General features: G+C 38.9%; 1 protein-coding gene across 1 annotated transcript; it reads right to left on the reverse strand.

Annotated features, from left to right (window-relative positions):
- Positions 1–1687: 1687 nt before the first annotated feature.
- Positions 1688–14782, reverse strand: GLT8D2 (glycosyltransferase 8 domain containing 2). Its single transcript, XM_010214616.2, has 9 exons — positions 14744–14782; positions 13354–13449; positions 12018–12186; positions 10345–10462; positions 8733–8817; positions 5629–5741; positions 3978–4144; positions 2688–2800; positions 1688–1963 (listed from the first exon to the last, which is right to left on the reverse strand). The coding sequence occupies exons 1-9, from the start codon at positions 14760–14762 to the stop codon at positions 1791–1793; spliced, it is 1053 nt and encodes a 350-aa protein (XP_010212918.1). The 5' UTR covers positions 14763–14782; the 3' UTR covers positions 1688–1790.
- Positions 14783–17652: the final 2870 nt, after the last annotated feature.

A 17652-nucleotide genomic window follows, 5' to 3' on the forward strand; every position in this document is an offset into this window, starting at 1 on the left:
GAGAAAACCCCTTGGAAGAGATTTTATTGCAGGGACCTGAAACACCACATTCTCTGTAAAGTCTATGTACAGTTATTTATATCTGCCGTATAAATTAAGCAAAAAATGTATATCTTACAATTAGCATACAGTGAAAAAAAATGCAATTTAGCAATTCTTAATGTGGAGACCTCAGCGGGTCTTTTTACTGCCCTTAGAAGCAAAAGATTAACTTAAAGGTAAGTGCAGCTGTTCCACGAATGAGAAGGCAACTCTGGAAATTACAGCTTTCTTCTTTAAAATACACACTCTTTGATGTGGCCAGTGTGTGACCGAGAAAGAAGAGGTTCCATGCTTGTGCCTCATCATCATCATCATTCTTCCCTCTTCTAATGTATAAGGAAGAGATGAAGTAAAAGCAATAAGCTGATCAAAACTTTGTTGTTTTGATGAACTTATGAGAGTAGGTGCTTCACATACTTGAAAAATAGATACAAGCAGTATCTCCACAATCCAGGCTGGTCAGAGATTTCTGTACCAGTGTTTTTATCCTTTCCTCACAGCCACTGACTGTTGAAGCCCAGTGAGTGTAGCCAGTTAGAGGAGATTCTAAGCCTGCTGCAGCAACTGTCACTGGGGGCACACACTGTCAGCCTGGTGTGAGGCAGTTATGATGTTTACAGTTTTCTTCCCAAATTATGTGGCTTAATTCTGAGCGTCTTAAATCAAGGAAGTGTGCATTATGAGTTTGACTGTGTTTATTAGCTTCAGCCTAAAGCTGTTCAGTATGTTGTCAAAAAAGTATAGGATTTGTCTTGTCTATTATTTAAGGTGTACTGTATGATGTATCACTGTTTACATGGACATTTTCCTGCAGGTGCTCGAAGTATCTTGTATCAGGGATTTGCTACAACTCTATTTTATTTTTCAACAAAGTTAAAATCATGTAACTAGCACTGCTGAGTAGGTAACACAGTAGTATATAACTACTGTAAGGTGGGTTTTTTTTTTTTTCCTTTTTTATTTTGAAGGGAAAGGTCTCTTTTTTAAAAGAGACACCTACTGGGCTATCTATGTATATAAAGTATAGTTAAGTGTACAATGACAGTTTCACTAAATATTTTAATTCTGTGTGTACTCTCAGAATTGGTGCTCTTCTCTTTACGATAATGCAGAGGTTCTTAATCTGTCTTAAATCTACAAATGATTGCCAATAAAATCAGGAATTGTAGTGCCGTGTGTTAGAGTGTAATTCCGCACCTGGGTAGCAGTGATGTGTGGACATCACAGGGTCTGTATGACACTGTCCGACTGCCCCAGGGTGCAGACAGACACAATGCTGAAAAACAACCTGCAGGCAAGAGAACTCCACTTAGTAGAAATGATGCCTAAATTTCAATCTCAAGCTGCCTAATGGGGGCAAGAGGACTAAATACAGCTCATATGTAATGCTGCAAGTATTTCCCGTGTAGGCTTTTCTACACAGCAGTAGGTACTAATCATATTTAGAAAGGCCTTGCATTAAAACACATCATGTCTGGTACTGACTTTCACCTCTGTAAATGTTTAATGAAAGTACTTCTGTATCAAGTATATTTGTTTCTTCACCTTACTTGAAAGTCAAGAGTGAAGAGCTAAGTGCGTAGCTATTGCTGCACCCATAAGCACATATAAACTGATCGCCACTTATAGCACTATTTAACAAATGTTTTTTTTTTTTAATCAATTAATAAAGCAATTTGAGAGGTTGTATCACTGATTACCACATCCTGCACCCTATGGTTTATGAAACTGTTAACCAGTTTCCAGTATCAGCTCTCAGGACGAGTTAATTTGAACTTCCCTGAGGGGTCAGGAATAAACCAGTTTTCCCAGAGATCGGTGTGAACACTGGGATAGTCCCAAGGTTTGTATCTTCCATTCCAGTGAAGTAATTTAGCTTCTTGAAGAAAATGCTCTGAATAGCGAGTATCAGGACTCCAGCCTGCAGGGGTACACAAAAGTACTATTTCAATAGTGGAAGACACTACATAGTCATGTTAGAAGGAAAAAAGAAAAATCCAACTTGTGAACTAATTAGTATGGTTTATTACTAGTATAGACAATAAAGTGTATGGTAAAGTAGCTTTTTTTCAATTTCATGTCTTTTTTTCCCTCAATTAGAAATATAAGGTGTCATTAATTTTTAACATTTCAGCATTTTAGCATAGCTGGGCCTTAAAAAAATCCTCACATTAGTTTTAACAAAGCCTAATAATAATTTTAATAAAACAAGTCAGATAAATTTTCCAGATAGATACCACCTCCTGACTAACTACTGCCACCATCCCAGGGATCCCATAGTCTTTCACACTGTCGACTGAAAAAGTGTCCAGTATCAGTCTCAATTTTGTCCTAGTAATTTCTCTTTTTTTTCTTTTCCTTTTTTTAATCCAATTACAGGACTATTAGGTATTTCCTTGCAGGCGTGCAACCACATAGTTTACTCGACTGCTAAAGCTATTTGCATAACAGTCCCCATCCACATTGTGCACTACACTGAAGAACATAAGAGTATCAGAAGAAAAGAAAGAAGCACAGATTGCAGACTGTGGGTCTGAGCTGCGAGGTAACATACTGAATTATAGTAATGTAAAGTTCTCTACTGGAACCTTAACATCTCTCACTTTATTTAGTGCTGATGGGAAATGCTGGAAAGTTAAACTTACCCAGATGCCTTATGTGCCACATAGGATTAATAGTGGAATGTTTCCCATAAAATACAATCAGCATTGGGGAGGTGGCTACACCCCCACCAAGGGTGCTGCTGTACAGATTCTCCCTGCAAAGGGAAGAAGAAGAAATGTCAAAAAAGCCACAATCAAACATATTTTTTTTAGTATAAAATCAGACGCTCATAAATGCTCTGGCAAAATTCAAAATGAACACACTGCTTTTCAGCATAACCCTTTCTAATGCTACTAAGTACTGGTATTTTTCAGCTTTTCAGCTCCAGTTTGATAGCTCATTGCTATCAAACACAGCCTAATCCAACAATGAGGAAACATGGGCAGAAGCTGAGAAAGGCTTAGAGGATGCAACATAAAAAGGCATAATCTCCTCTCAAAAAAACACGTTTCGACCACTCATTGAGCAACTCTCTCCACTGTAGTTTGAAAAGCCAGCTTAAAACAAAAGAATCTCTAAAACAAATAATCTTTCTAGATACAATACAGTAGTATTCATGGATGGTTTTAAAAATATAAAAAAGCAAAACAGGATATGCCATACAAGCAGAGTGAGAGAAAAGCATCTGTCTTGTCATTCACATATAGATTTTTTGTGTCTTCCTCCCTTCGTGCATTTGTAAAAACAACAAATGGATGTAATCCAAAAACACAAGCTGTTCAGTTTCAATTCAGCTTTACTAAACTTAAGCTTAATCCTATGAGGGCAAAGAAAGTAAATGTCAGATTTTGAATATGGTTTGGCAGAGAACTGATATAAAAATGAACAGTGATTGTTCCGTTGTTTTCATGACCTATCCATGGTCAATGCCAAAAAACACGTTTTATGTCCATTCTGGCCCAACTATGGAGAAAGAAGCATTTTCTGCTGATATTTAAGAAATGTAATGCCCGATTAGAGTTCAGCCAGCCTTGCAATAGGAGGGCCCCCACACAGACACATGGGAACATCCCGTCCTCTCTAAAGCAGCTTGGGGAAGGGAAGAGCGTGGGGAGCACAACCCCACGCGGGGCTGCTCACCCGCAGTAGGAACCGTGAGTGCGAGTGCCTTGTGCCTGAGCACAAGGCTGAATTCCAGCTGGTCACTACAGCATGGGCTGGCTCAGATGAGCATTCTGGAGCATAAGTTTCTTTGCTTTGTGATCTCTCGGTGAAAGATTGTTTAGAGTTACTAACTTAAGAATTAAAACACAACAACCAAAAAAAAAAAAAGATTGCAAACTGTGTTCTGAAAGTATTGTTAAACTACAAAGCTAGATTCCTATACATACTCCACATTTCTTTGCATCCACTTTTCCAACTGCTTTGTAATTCGTTGATGCTTCCATTCAGTCATGTTAGCAACAATTACTCCAGGATTAAAGGAGCAGGTGCTGGGGCTGATGCCAAGATCTCTAATGGCTTGCTTTCTGTAGTCCAGAAATCCCATGTATGTGTTCTTGAAAGAAAAAAAATACATATTTATCCCCTCTTGATATCTATACAGATAGGAGTAGATGTATCTATGTGCCACTCATACACAGAGACTAAGTATGAGGTACCAGATTTGTTTTTCTGGGTGCTGAGTACCTGTCTTGAATTCCTTACAAGACACAAGCTGAAAGACAGGATACTCCTAGTGACTGTGTTACTTTTTCCACAGTACTGATCCACAAGGGTTGGACAGGGCTGTTTCCCCACCACATTTTTGCCCTTCTGTAGCTTACTCTACATGATGTGGCATCCCACTTGCATGGGAACTCAAAGACAATTCTGTAGAATTCTACTCAGGAATTCACCTTCGGACACTATTTTCCTGAGGTTCAGTGCAAATTTTTCTGAACCACAGAATGCTTGAGATTGGCAGGGACCTCTGGAGATCATCTAGTTCAACTCCCCTGTCTCAGACAGGGTCACTCTGAACACGTTTTCAAGGATCGTGTCCAAGTGGCTTTTGAATTTCTTCAAGGAAGACTCCACAACTCCTCTGGGCAACCTGTTCCAGTGCTCTGTCACCCTCACCCTAGAGAAGTTTTTACTCATGCTCAGACAGAAATTCTGTGTTTCAGTTTGCTGTTTATCTTGTCACCGGGCACTGCTGAAAAGAGTTTGGCCTCATCCTCTCTACACCCTTCCTCCAGATACTTACACACATTAGTAAGAAATGAGAGAGTCTCTAGTCCCTTTATCATCTTAGCAGCCTTTTGCTGGACTCTCTCCAGTAGCAATGTCTCTCTCTTGTCCTGGTGACCCAAAACTGGACGCAGTACTGCACATGTGGCCTCACCCTCTGAGTTCTGCCTTTCAGGCAGCCCTCAGTCCACCTCACTGTCCGCTCATCTAACCCACACTTCCTGAGCTTCCCCTGAGGATGTTATGGGAGACAGTGTCGAAAGCTTTGCTGAAGTCAAGGCAGGCAAATTCCACTACTCATCTACCCAGGCAGCTACCCCACCACAGAAGACTATCAGATTTATTAAGCATCATTTCCCTTTGGGAAATGCACCCTGACTACTCTTACCACTTTCTTATCCTTCACATGCTTAGAGATGGTATCCAGAATGACCCGTTCCATCATTTTTTTCTAGTGACTGAGGTGAGGCCTATAATTTCCTATTAATTTGACTCATACAAATACCATACAGTGACTTCACTAGACATTGCATAAATGCTTATGATTTTCTGACAGCAAAATGGATTTAGTAAAATACCAAACATAATGTAGTAGAATCCAAGAGCAATCAAGCTTTAAACTATCACAGGAAACAATTCTGCATAGCATGGTATTATTCCAGAATTGAGAAGTATTTCTTCTTAACTACCTGTAAAACCATTACATATGTATCCCCAAAAGTTAAACTTCTCACTTTGGAGAAAATGTGCAGAACTGTTACGTGTGTGGGTAAATTTAGTCATGATTAGACTTTCAAAATGATGTTTTACCTGCATCCCTACACTTCTAACCATTTCATGTGTAGAAGGCAGATCACAGTCATCTGAGAAAGCAGCAGCATGTCCAGGAGCTAACTTAGTGTCGTAGAGTTCTTGGATGTCACCTGATGACAGGAAAGTCAAAAGCATAAGAATAAACCTGTTTCATGGCTACACAGTTAGGATAACTTCCCCTTTCCCATGTTACTTACAAACCTATCCATTTTAGAGGATACCTGGGTATCAATGAAGGCTGAATTTTGCAATACAGCAGAGCCTCCTGCATAGACCAGCCTTTTTCCCAATGCTGTTGTGCCTGCACCTCCCATCGAGATAGCTGGATTCCCAGCACTGACAAATAAGCCTCGGGCAGTTGAAACGCTCCTGCCACACGGGACCATCCCCTTCCAGCTTGGCAGGCCACCCAGCTCCTTGCAGATGATGCAGGGAGACATATGGCATGTGTCACCTTCTTCATCATCCGACTAGCACATAGCCATGATGTGAGGGAAACTTTGTGAGAGAAAACATGTGGAAAGGATAGTGCTGCCACTGAGCTGCTCCAGCAACTAAGGGCATGTGCAGCCATCATCACTGCTCTTCCCTGTTTTGGGTCACAAGTGGAATTAATCATCTTAGAAGGCTACACATGGCCCACAAGCATGAGCTGAGCACTCCCATATCTAGGCCACAATAAAGTAAAGCTGCTGTCACTGGAAAACCTCAATAAAGGACTCTGGAAGTCTGGAAAGTAACAAGAAACATCTCCCACACTGCAAATACTGGAAATGCTATTTCTGAAACAAGCAGAGAATATTTAATCATCCACTCCAGCTAGCTAAAAATCTCGAGATAGGATTCTTGTCCCTCCAAAAAACATTAATGGGATGCTTATTTATAGTTCAAGATTGACATACCTTAATAGGTATTTATTTCATCCTGATTCTAAGCAGCTTCTGCTTTTCAAAATATAAATTACAAGAAAAGAGAAAAACATGAACATACATAAAAGACTGGGATTTAGTATTTTTAATTGTCACTGCTTTGGAAAAAGCAATTGACCAAAAAAAAAAAAAGTCTCAGAGTTAAAATATGAGAATCACATAATCACATTCACTCCTTACTAGGTCAAAACTTATATCTCCCTTTCACTTCCACACGTATCTGATAGAGAGCAGTCTTGTGTTACAGATCCTACACGGGGAGCCACTGCGGAAACAGAGGTGCCCTCCCTCTGCCTCTACCCTCTCACACTCAGCTTCATCCCTTTCTGCTAGGCCCTGGAGGGTGGACCAGGGCAGGGCTTAGGCTGGCTGAAGCAGAGGAAAACAAACAAACAAACAAATATATAAATATACTATCTTCAGATATTATCATCAGTATTTGATGCATCCATGTTCTGCCAGGTGAGGCAGCTGAATCAGCTTTACTCTGCAGCTGCACAAGAGGCGGCACAAGGGAGGCGACAGGGGCTGCTTGGGGAGCAGAGGGAGCCCTTCCCTGAGCAGCAGCCTGCCCCAACACTGCTGAGACTGCACCTCTAGCCTGGGGCTTGCCAAGCCCCCGCCACCCACCGATATAAGGTGACACCCTCAAAGGGAAGTCTCTGCTTCCCTCTGCTCCCAACCACCCATTTCTTTTGTGCTGAAAGTCTGATTTGAATTACAGAGTGATTAAGGGCGGAAGGGAACTTTAGAGATCAACCAGTCCAACCCCTCTACACAAGCAGTGAAATCCTACCAGGGAACTAATCTGGATGAAAAGCAACTACATTTCTAGCGAAGGTCAGTGCAGGAGGAGAGGATGCTGGGGGAGGTTTAAGTGCTTGGGAAATCACAGTATAAGCAAAGACCTTAAAAATGTTTTCTTAGAGAGTTAAATATTGCTGTTATCCACTGTTGGCAGTCAGAATAATAGAAGCAAAAAGTCAAGGTGAGCACTGGAAACAAACATACATATATAAACGAAGTTCATTTTATTCTCCCCCAAAACTCCATGTTGAAGACATTGTATGATGAAGTTTAGCATAAATGAAAACAAGATGAGGCAAAGCAGTTTAAACAAATTTTATCAAGCAGATAATGGCAGCCCCTTTAAGTGCAATGTGCTGAAATCTGCCACTAAAGAGATAAAACTATGGAAAGCTGCAGAAAAGTTGTGGAGAACAAAGTAAGATTTGTTTTCAGCATTATTTCACCGATCTTAATGTTATTAAGTAAAGATTGATTGAGGCCAAAAAGTTTATTTTACTTATCCTCATTTCTTATCAAAACAAATTTTCACTGGAATCCCATTTTAAGGTTTAACAAGCACTTGTAAAATGCTTGTGTTTGCCATCATTAAAGGATGTTATAAAAAAAAAGAACAAAACAGAAGTGAGCTAAAGCAACATGATAAAACAAGGGAAGACGATGGCTCTCCAGAGAAGTATGAAAATACGCTGAGAAAGAAAGCTGAGGGAAAAAAAAAGAAAGAAAGAAATTCATCTTTAAAAATGACTGCGCCTCTAATTAGATTATTTTCTATGGAAACAAAATGATTTTTGAAGATTTCCATGTCTTCTGACTGCTGTCACTTGCATAGAGAATTCCGAAATCTTTGATGGGAATTCTGCAAGTTGCTATGGAGTGTGAGCTGAAGATACTCAAAATCACATGCTCAGGATTCATAATTTTAACTCTCTTATTTGAGTGAACTCCTCTTGCTCTCAGGAATAAACAGCTATTCTGGATAACGCACTGCTGGCATTTGCAGAAGTTCAGGTATAACAGGAAAACCAAGTCATGCATTTAATGATAAATAGCCTCTTTGTAAAATCTCTTATATCTCTCAGCAATTGACTAAATTCAATTATAAATGCAATTATTTCTATATGAAAGCCCATGCATACCATTTTGATCAAAATCAAACATTTAAAAGCTATTTGGAGACAACAATATTCCTCGGAATTTCCTTTAAACAAACAGATAATTCACGTGCTCCTAGAAATTGCCTCAGTTCACGTGCTCCTAGAAATTGCCTCAGTTTCTAATATATCTGATATTTCCAAGTAACTGTAAACTGCTTAATTTTTATTTTAATTCTGTTGGAAACTGGTTTTTTGGATGACATCTTACCTTGCACAATGACATCATCATCCAAGTATATGACTTTCTCGTGTTTTTGGATAAGCAAGGGGAGGTAAAATCGAACAAAGTTCAGCTATAAAGCCAAAAAAAAAAAAAAAAAGGTCAGGACTAAATGGTGAAGCAGTTTAATGCAGTAATCTCAAGCTTCTTTTGTCATTACATTCACATACCGTTTTGCTTTCTCTCTTTGAGTACTAGTGAACCATCACTTGCTTCCACCCCCCTCAGTTTAACGATATCTTGAGTCCATTATTATTTACTATTATATTTACTATGACCCTTACTAAGTAGCCCAATGCAATTGTTCTTTTTTTTTTCTTTTTGTGATGTATTTCATACAAAACACTTCAAAATGAACACAGTAATCACTCTACTCTAGAGGAATGATTTGACTGGTGGCACAGAGGTGAAATAGCAAAGTCTGCAATAAGAATAGCAGAGGGAAAGGGGACAAGGAGGATAAGAACAACCATACTCATTCAGGCCATTTTACTCAGTACCTGTAGCCCTTGGCAGATGCTCAGAGAAAATTAGCGCAGCGGAAGCACAGAGAAAAGTTGCTGCAAGTACTCTCATAATTTTCATCTATTTTCAGCTCAAGGCATTTCTCGAAACAGATGTGGTCTGACTGAATGAAAACCTCAGTCCGCAGTGAATCTATATACTTTTTTTTTTTTTTACATTCACAGGGTCTTTAATCAGGAAGCTCTACAGATTGCACAAAAAACATGCAACATGCCTTGATTGTTGTGAATGTGACTCCTACTAATTTAATGGCTGTTAGCTTTTGTATTGTAAGAGACAGTGAGCAATCATCCCCTATTCACACTTCTATGTCATTCAGTTCTGTGGACCTCTTATTTTGTGAGCTCAGAGTCATATTTCCAGGCTGAAAAGTTTTAACCCAATCAGTCATTCCTTGTACAGAATATTTTTCCATATACTTGATACGTAGAAGTTCAGAAAAGGATAATGAATCTAAACCTTAACAGATTTGAGCCTTTTCCAGGAGTACTGTATCCTTTTGAAGAAAGGAGACTAAAACAGCACGTAGTATTCAGGGCAGGGGCAAACCATGAATTTATATTGTGGCAAAACAAAGTTCTCTTTTTAGTTCTCAATTCCCTTCCTAAAAGTTTGTGACAGGTGATTTGTCTTTTTCTGTTCTCTACTGCAGCTTCCTTGGATGCTAAACATTCTTGATCCTATCAGTCCACAGTGGTTACAGACAGTCAATAATATTTAGATCAGTATTTTCCCTCTGAATTAATCCTACAGAGCTGCAGAATGCAGTCAGCTTAGCATCATGGAGGCACAAAGCACGTTTGTAGATCTTTCTTCTGACAAACTATGAATATACACTTAAAGTCACAATACATTAAAAACACCACATTTATGCTACCAAAGAGACAGACAAGTTGCAGGGAGTTTGCTACAGTACACTTTTTCCTTTTGAGCAAGGGCTCAGCATCCAGAACTAATAGGGTCTTCTCTGAGGTCACAACTCTCCTCTAGAATGGAATGGAGATCTGGGACATTTTAAAGCCTGTAATGAGCATTAAAACCCTGTAAAATTTTTAAGTGGTGTCTGCTTACTCACAGGCTGCAATAGCTCAGGGCGTGATGCATCTTGTCTGATTTTTCCTTTTAGTACCATTGGGTTGAATTCCACAATCTTAAATTTTATCTCTTTCAATTTAGAATTTTCAATCCATTTTCTGTGACAGAAAAGAAGCAATAAAAGAATATTACATTGTGTGGCAAGCACTTGTAGTATTAAATTCACTGGCTCATAAGATAATAGCGAACCTTGGAAGCTCACTTGATCTATCCCACCCCAAAACAGAATCAATTATGTTTAAAGCTACTGCACACAGACATTCATTTAATATGCTCTTAAAAAGAAAGAAAAAAGAAAAAGACACCCAAAACAGAGACTGCACATATCGTCCAATTAACCCATCCTTCACCATCCCTAACATTAAATACTGTTTTCATAACCTTTCCTGCTACAACTGAAGTCCATTTTCTTTTTAACCTTTCTCCTGTGCAAGTAAGCTTTCTCTCTTTTGCACGGTCCTTGAAAATGGGTGCCAAATCACCTCTAAACCTTATTTCCTTTAGATTAAGCAAGCTCAATTTCTTCACAAATTTATTCACATAATTATTTGTTGTTCTCTGTCCAAGAGAGACTTCTTTCCTTCTTTCTTTCCTGAAAGAAGACACACAAAGCTAAATGTCATACTTTTGCTGATGTGCTGATAGTCAAGATTAAAAAAAAAATCCTCAGATATACGTTCACATTTATATGCTTTTGCCTTTTTTTCATCACTGTAATCACTTCTGCAATCAGTCATAATGTCATAGTTTTTAAAAAACTTCTCATTTAAAGAACTATTACTGAACTCCTTCTTCACCCTGAGCCAATACAATCAGCTACTCCTACCTAAAATTACTGAATTTCAACATGTTTTTCAGCTCATTTTTCCATCTCATTACAGGTAGTTTGTTTTCAGCTCTTATCCTGTTCTTCAATATACCTGCACTCTCTCCAGCTTCATGGAGGTGACTGTGGATTCATAGAGTATATTCTCCACTCTGTTATCCAAGTTATTAACAAACTAGACTGGAAAAGCTCTCTGTGGCACCCCACTTGTTACCTCTTTTCATTTTGATACTGAAACTGTGGGTACAAGGCCCATATATGCGCAGTAAGTCAGAGGTGAGAACTCAGGAAGGTTGACTCTGCTTTCATTTTGATTCACACCTTCCTTCTCTCTAGAGAAGGGAGACTCTAGACTCCATTTTCAAATTTTAACACTCAAAGATGTTTTTATTACCAGTTACTTTGGGCCTCTATTTGTATATTTGTACCACTCCCTCTTGCCTTGGATTAGCTTTAGGCAGCAGGCTTTTCTGCTCCTAAATTTAAGGCAGCACTCCAGGTGAGGGATAAATGCAGAGCCACAAAGCAGGACTGTCACAAAAAAGCTTGGACACACCATCATCTTTCTACAGGCTTTCTCTTCTGCCACTGCGCTACAGATGGCAGAGAGACATAGGTATGGGCATGTCCCTTTACGCCAGTCAGCACCTCAAGTAAAGCAAAAATGTCCCTTTCCCTACATGTAGGGGACCCTGGGGACAGCTATCAATAGTACTACTCCAAAAAAAGGAAGAAATATTTTCCTGAAAAGCCCTCGGACCTCTGCATGCCTCTCCTAAGGAGAACAAGAGCCTGGTCCTAAGGCCAGCGGGAGGCAGTGCATGTACCGGATGTGCGGGATGCTGTTCTTCAGGCCAACCACATAGAACAAAACGTTCGCCTCGCTGTTGCTGTAGATGCTGCTGATGGCTGCCATAGCTGCGCCCATTCTGCCCGCAGCAGCACAGATTACAACCGGAATTTCTTCCTCCATTTCCTCAGGACTCTCCAAATCAACTATGAGCAACAAAATTACACATTATTATAGAGAATTAAGCACCTTCTTGTATGATATATAAATATGGGTCATATGAATGAGTATGAAGTTCCATAACCAGTGGAATCATATCAGAACTAGCCCATTTCCTTACCACATTCCATCCCCACCTGGAAAGACAGACCATTAATCCAGAGGCACATGCATGCTGACTGGACAGACGGATGCCTCCAGAGTATGTAACAACTCAGTTCTCTGAATGTTTTCCTCATGAAGGGTGAGCAAATCAGTCTGTCCTCCATGAAGCTGCTTATTTATCTTAATCCTGTAGGAGTTGCAATACCTTTGAGACATCTACTTCTCAGCCAATTATATTTAAAGTGAAAAGTAGGTTCCAAAACTGCTAAGGGAAAGAGGTAAGTAGAGAACATAACACAACTGCATGAGCTTCACTGCTTTGGGACGCAGGACAGACAGAAACAGTGCAAACACTTGTACTAACAGGAAGCTGCTAATGATAGAATGGAAAAAGTCTCTGGAAACAGTACTGGTAACAGTTCACATTAATGCTAAGGAAGATTTTTCCTCTAACAGTCATCAAAGTATAGAGCTAACATGGATAGATCTGTACAGATTGAAGCAGGACCGTTAACCTCATAACAGCCACCACAAAACTATAATGGAATAAAAATATTTATAAACAAAATGAAAAACTAAAATTTGGAACAGAGAATAGGCTGCTAATATAATGTTGCATAGTAGTCCAACTGTACCCCAACTCTAACAGATTTCTGTAACTATAGATGTTCCTGTAAAACCTCTGCTGTAGATTATGTTGAGGCTTGACAATCTATCTGAAATGAACTGATAGTCCAACCACATTCCCAAGGGGGCAAGTTCTGGTCAATTTTTGTTATCACTTGGAAATTCCACTAGTGTTCAACACAGCTTCCATTTACATCAGTGACAGATGAATTAAAAAAAAAAAGAAAGAAAAAGAATCAGAATGGCTCTTCTTAGTCATTACTATGAATATTCTAATCAAGTTCTGCATCCCAACGCACTTGCAACAGCATAAGTAACCCAGCTACTGCTAGGCAAACATTAATTCTTAAGAACCACCCACTACTCGGATGAAGCAGTAAGGAATACAGCATAAGAACATAAACGAAATGAAAGTTATTTACCTGTTCCATTCTTTAGTGAAGATGGCACTTTGTGAACTCTGTTATACAGAATGGCGCACACAGTTAAAACAAGAAGTAACAGTAAGATCTGGTTAACTGAAGCAAAAGGGAGAATTCATTAATAATCTGTGTAAGAGTTGAGCACTAACTGCCCCCAAAGACATATTTTTATAAGCATGCAGCTGCTAGATACCATATTCCCTATTTACTGTTTTTAATCAAATTCACCTACCACTTAATATTTGATCATACCTTAAAAATGTAAAATTCTTGTAAGGTGTACTTAGAAACAGAGCAGTATCTCTCCTCTACTGCAATTATTTATAGATATGTAATTTTCAAGGACCACTCGCTTGCTAAATCAATAAGCATCCAATACATAAGGGCTATCCATACCAAGAAGTGTACATGTTTGTGATTATTATTAGGCACCTCGAACTTTCTTCTCTTGGCTACTTTGTTGTCTATCACCAAGAGACTTCAAAAACTATTTTTACCTAGCCCTCTCTGTCTCACACACTTCCTTGATAAATCTTCAACTGCTAAAAAAAAAATATGTAGTTGATTTCAACATTCAGACGCATATTCAAGAAAAAATTTGACAACAATAAATCCCACATGCCACTGGAAGTAGGCATGTTCCAGAATATTTAGGAACACATACACACTTTGACAAAAGCGCTTTAAGTAGCAAAAATCAAAACATGCAAAAAAGAAAAATTCTCACTGTATATCACAATTTGCAGTTCCTGCCAGACTATGCTGTACAAGCTGAGGTCAAACAAGAGTATGAATCAGGACAGCTCAGAGAGGAGGTCAGGTAAGGAACACATTGTCATTGTTGTCAGTTACTTTGGTGCTTTCCTTCTGACCACTTTGTTACTTCTTTACCAGCATAAACACATTTAAAGTGTGCAAAAGAACAAAGGGTCAACGTTTTGAATCATTGGACTCAAAAGGGCCAATTAGCCAGACATGGCCATGAGAACAAATTGAAATATTTATATATGCATCACTACAGTGAGATGTGAATCAGCTGAGGAGTCTGGCATTAACCTCAGTAAGGATTTGGGTGCATAATTGAAGGCACATACTTGTCCATAAAAAACAGAGGAGTTAGTTAGCCAATGAAGCATCCGTATGCCTCCTGCACTAAAGCAGTGAGTAATTTGAAATTAATGGATTTTTTAGTCACATTTATCTGGTCAACTGTTTAACAGGCGAAGGTTTATCAGTATACTTAAGGTTAAGCAAAATTATGCAGAACTAGAGCTATAAATTTGCATGTAACTATTACAGAAGTTTTAAGAGAAATTACACGTGACATCTATGTCCTGTTTCAAAAATATATGAGCTCAATGAGTATTTTAAATGTTTTTAATCTTCTTACTTTTCTTCAGAAGAGCCATCTGTTCCTTTGGATATGAACTGTGATCTGTGGTAAAAAGAAAAGAAAAAGGGAAGGAAGGAGAACAAAGTTATGAATACCAGCAGTGAAAACTAGTTAATTATTTCAGGGACATGGTTTTGCATCATGAAATTTTACTGTTGACTCGGTAAAAGAACTGAACTCCAACTTTGTAAATAATATTCTAGGAATAAATAACTCTAATATTCCAGACCACAGTCATAATATATTTTAATTTAAGCTACTTAATATGTTAAAATGAATAGCTTTTTAATAAATTCAGTACAATCACCTAGATCCATAATAACAAAGATCAAAAAACAATTAAAACAATTAAAACAATGTACAAAGAATTACTTACAAACTTAGTCTGTGAGTATTTTAATATGTTTACATTTATGCCTGATCTCCCCCTAAAAACAATCACAAATACTACATCTCATGAGGGATATTCAAAAAATCTCCCATTAGAGCAGTGTCTTTCAGGATGTAAGAAAATTTCAGAGCAATAGTAAAAAGGTTTTCTAACAGTAGCCTCATTCAAACAAAAGTATCGGTAAGAGGAGAGTTTACGTAAAGTGGCTATAATTTAAGCACATTATTTGTGATACTGATGAAAACTAGGTAGCCTTCCCTAAAACTATACTTCTAAAAAAAAGGGACTTTATGCCTTAAAGGAACTAACATAGTACCTAAACCACAGAATTATGGAAAACCACAACATTTACTGGAAGCAAACATTAATGTTTCCTTTTTGCTCTTTGGCAAAGAGAAGAAACCTGACTGAGAATCTGTTCCAAAATCAAGGATTCAGCTGATTGTACAAGTGCCACCAATGTGTTGTATCATTCCCAGTAATCTAAATATTCCCTCAGCTTTAAAGATAATTTTAGCAGAAACACAAAGCAGATGATGGAAGATGCAAACATTTGCAGCAGGAAGGAGTTCTCAGACTGACCCAGCTGCAAATGCTCCCACAGCTGTGTACTTGTTTACACCAGACAAGATCATGGCCCTTCTCTTGTCCTAGACTTCCCTGGTTATACTCAGTTTGCAGGTTTAGCCAGTCCGGCCTCCTCAGTACCCTTTTTCTTGCCTTTTTCTTGCCTCTGGACTGCAGCAATGAAGGAAATTCACAGTTGGGAGCAGAGTTGGTTTCAGCAGAATTTCTTTGATGTTCTCACCTTCACAATTTAAAAAAAAAAAAAAAAAAAAAAAACTAAGAAGCTGAACTGAAGCTGCAGGAAAAGCTAGAGATTTGTGAGAAGCTAATGAATAGAAAAAAAGATTTTTTTTTTTTCTGGAGGGAGGGGACCAGTGTAGTCTATGCTTCAGTGCTACCATTTTTTCCAGTGTTTTCATACACAGATAAGCATATATTGCCAATCCCAGGCATATATAAGGTTTATTCTGATTCCTCATTAACAAATCAGCAAGAGTACAGCAGCGAGAATTCTTGAAAGCTGAGTCACAAAAAAATGACTCAGTCTCATTGGTTAGTGCTTAAACTTAGGGACTATCCTAAATCAGTCTCCACTTTCTCTAACCAGTTAAATGACAAAAAAAATACCACAGAGCTAAGATGTGACTTTGTTTACAAAGCACTTATATTTGCATCTATTCAAGTGTTCTCAAAGATGACTGAAAGGATGACTGAGTGATCAGAGTGAGAAGGAGGCTATTTTTGAGAGAAATTCTTCTCACATCTGCAGTACTTCTCTACGCGCCAGTATCCCCTTCTGTTCATGTGGCATTAATATGCATAAACAGGAAATCAGGGTATTGGTCAAAAGAACTGTTTTGAAAAAAAATCCTTCTCTCATGTCCCATAAAAGTACTGTCTTCTTACATGTTTAAAGAGTTTACTCATTGAGATAACAAAAGAAACCCTTATACTCTTGGAGTAATCATTTAACCTCACTTAGGCTAACAGCAATTACCCACTTATTTCAGTGTATAGTCTCTTTATTAACATTTGCAAGGATAACCACAAGTAAAACTGATGGCCACTGCAAGAGGAAACTTGCCTGGTCAGAGCTTCAGGTTATTTTCAGAGGCGATTAAACCAACAAAAATCACACCACACTTTAACATCTAAGATCCAAATCCAGAAAGACTCTAATACAGCAAAACGGTAAGTTCTAAAACAAAAAAGTTCCTAAGTCTCAGTAGATCAGAAGCATTACTCACTGATTTTTTTAGGGAAACAGTAGAATATTTGTTCCTCTGCAAGCACTTCCCCATTTTTCCCCCCTGCTCCTGGCACCTGGCAATCCCTAACTCCGTTGCCAAGCGCTGCAACAAGATGAGGGGCTGCAGAAGGGAAAGCTCAGAAACAGTGACATTACTCCTCAGATATTTCCTGCTTAATTAGTCTCTTTACCTCTTCAAGGCAGCACAGTGTTCAAGACTTCTCTCTCTCTCTCCTGAAGAGCTGTGGAGCTATTTACTCAGATCCTAGGTGGGCCACAGCTGTCAGCTTGCTTGCCAGAGCTTCCTCGCCCATCGTCTTCCTTCACGGCACCCTGCACAAGGGCCTTACTGGGCACCGTGGCACTCTAAAAATCCAGCTCCTTTCTCAAACTTTTCAAAGTTTACTTTGGAAGTTGTGCCGGTTTTCTTTTCTTTCCCTGCTGCAGAGGCGCAGCTCGGAGCCCAGACGCTGCACCGAAGGAATGGGAGCCCATAAACCACTTCCAGATGTGCCGAGCGATGATGCGGCCCTAGATCTGGCAAACAGGCCTTCGAGCCTCATCTAGCAGATTGCAAACAAATCCCACAAGGGAAAAAAAAAAAAAAGAAAGAAAGTCTTAAGGGGGTAGGGGAAGGAAAGAGAAATAAGCTCTTCCAGAAGCTTTAACAGCCTACTTTCAGGTTAAGTTTCTAGCCAT

The sequence above is a fragment of the Tinamus guttatus genome, unplaced genomic scaffold, assembly GCF_059628265.1.
Source record: "Tinamus guttatus ecotype Peru unplaced genomic scaffold, ASM5962826v1 Tinamus_guttatus_pri_ptg000125l, whole genome shotgun sequence".
NCBI lineage: Eukaryota > Metazoa > Chordata > Aves > Tinamiformes > Tinamidae > Tinamus > Tinamus guttatus.

Excerpts from the sequence above, each read along its gene's own strand:
- GLT8D2 (XM_010214616.2), bottom strand. Across the intron at positions 8,818-10,344 it reads GCCCTGAGCTATTGCAGCCT|CTGAACTTTGTTCGATTTTA; the intron begins GTGAGTAAGCAG and ends TTGGCTTTATAG. Across the intron at positions 2,801-3,977 it reads TGGATGCAAAGAAATGTGGA|GGAGAATCTGTACAGCAGCA; the intron begins GTATGTATAGGA and ends TTCCCTTTGCAG.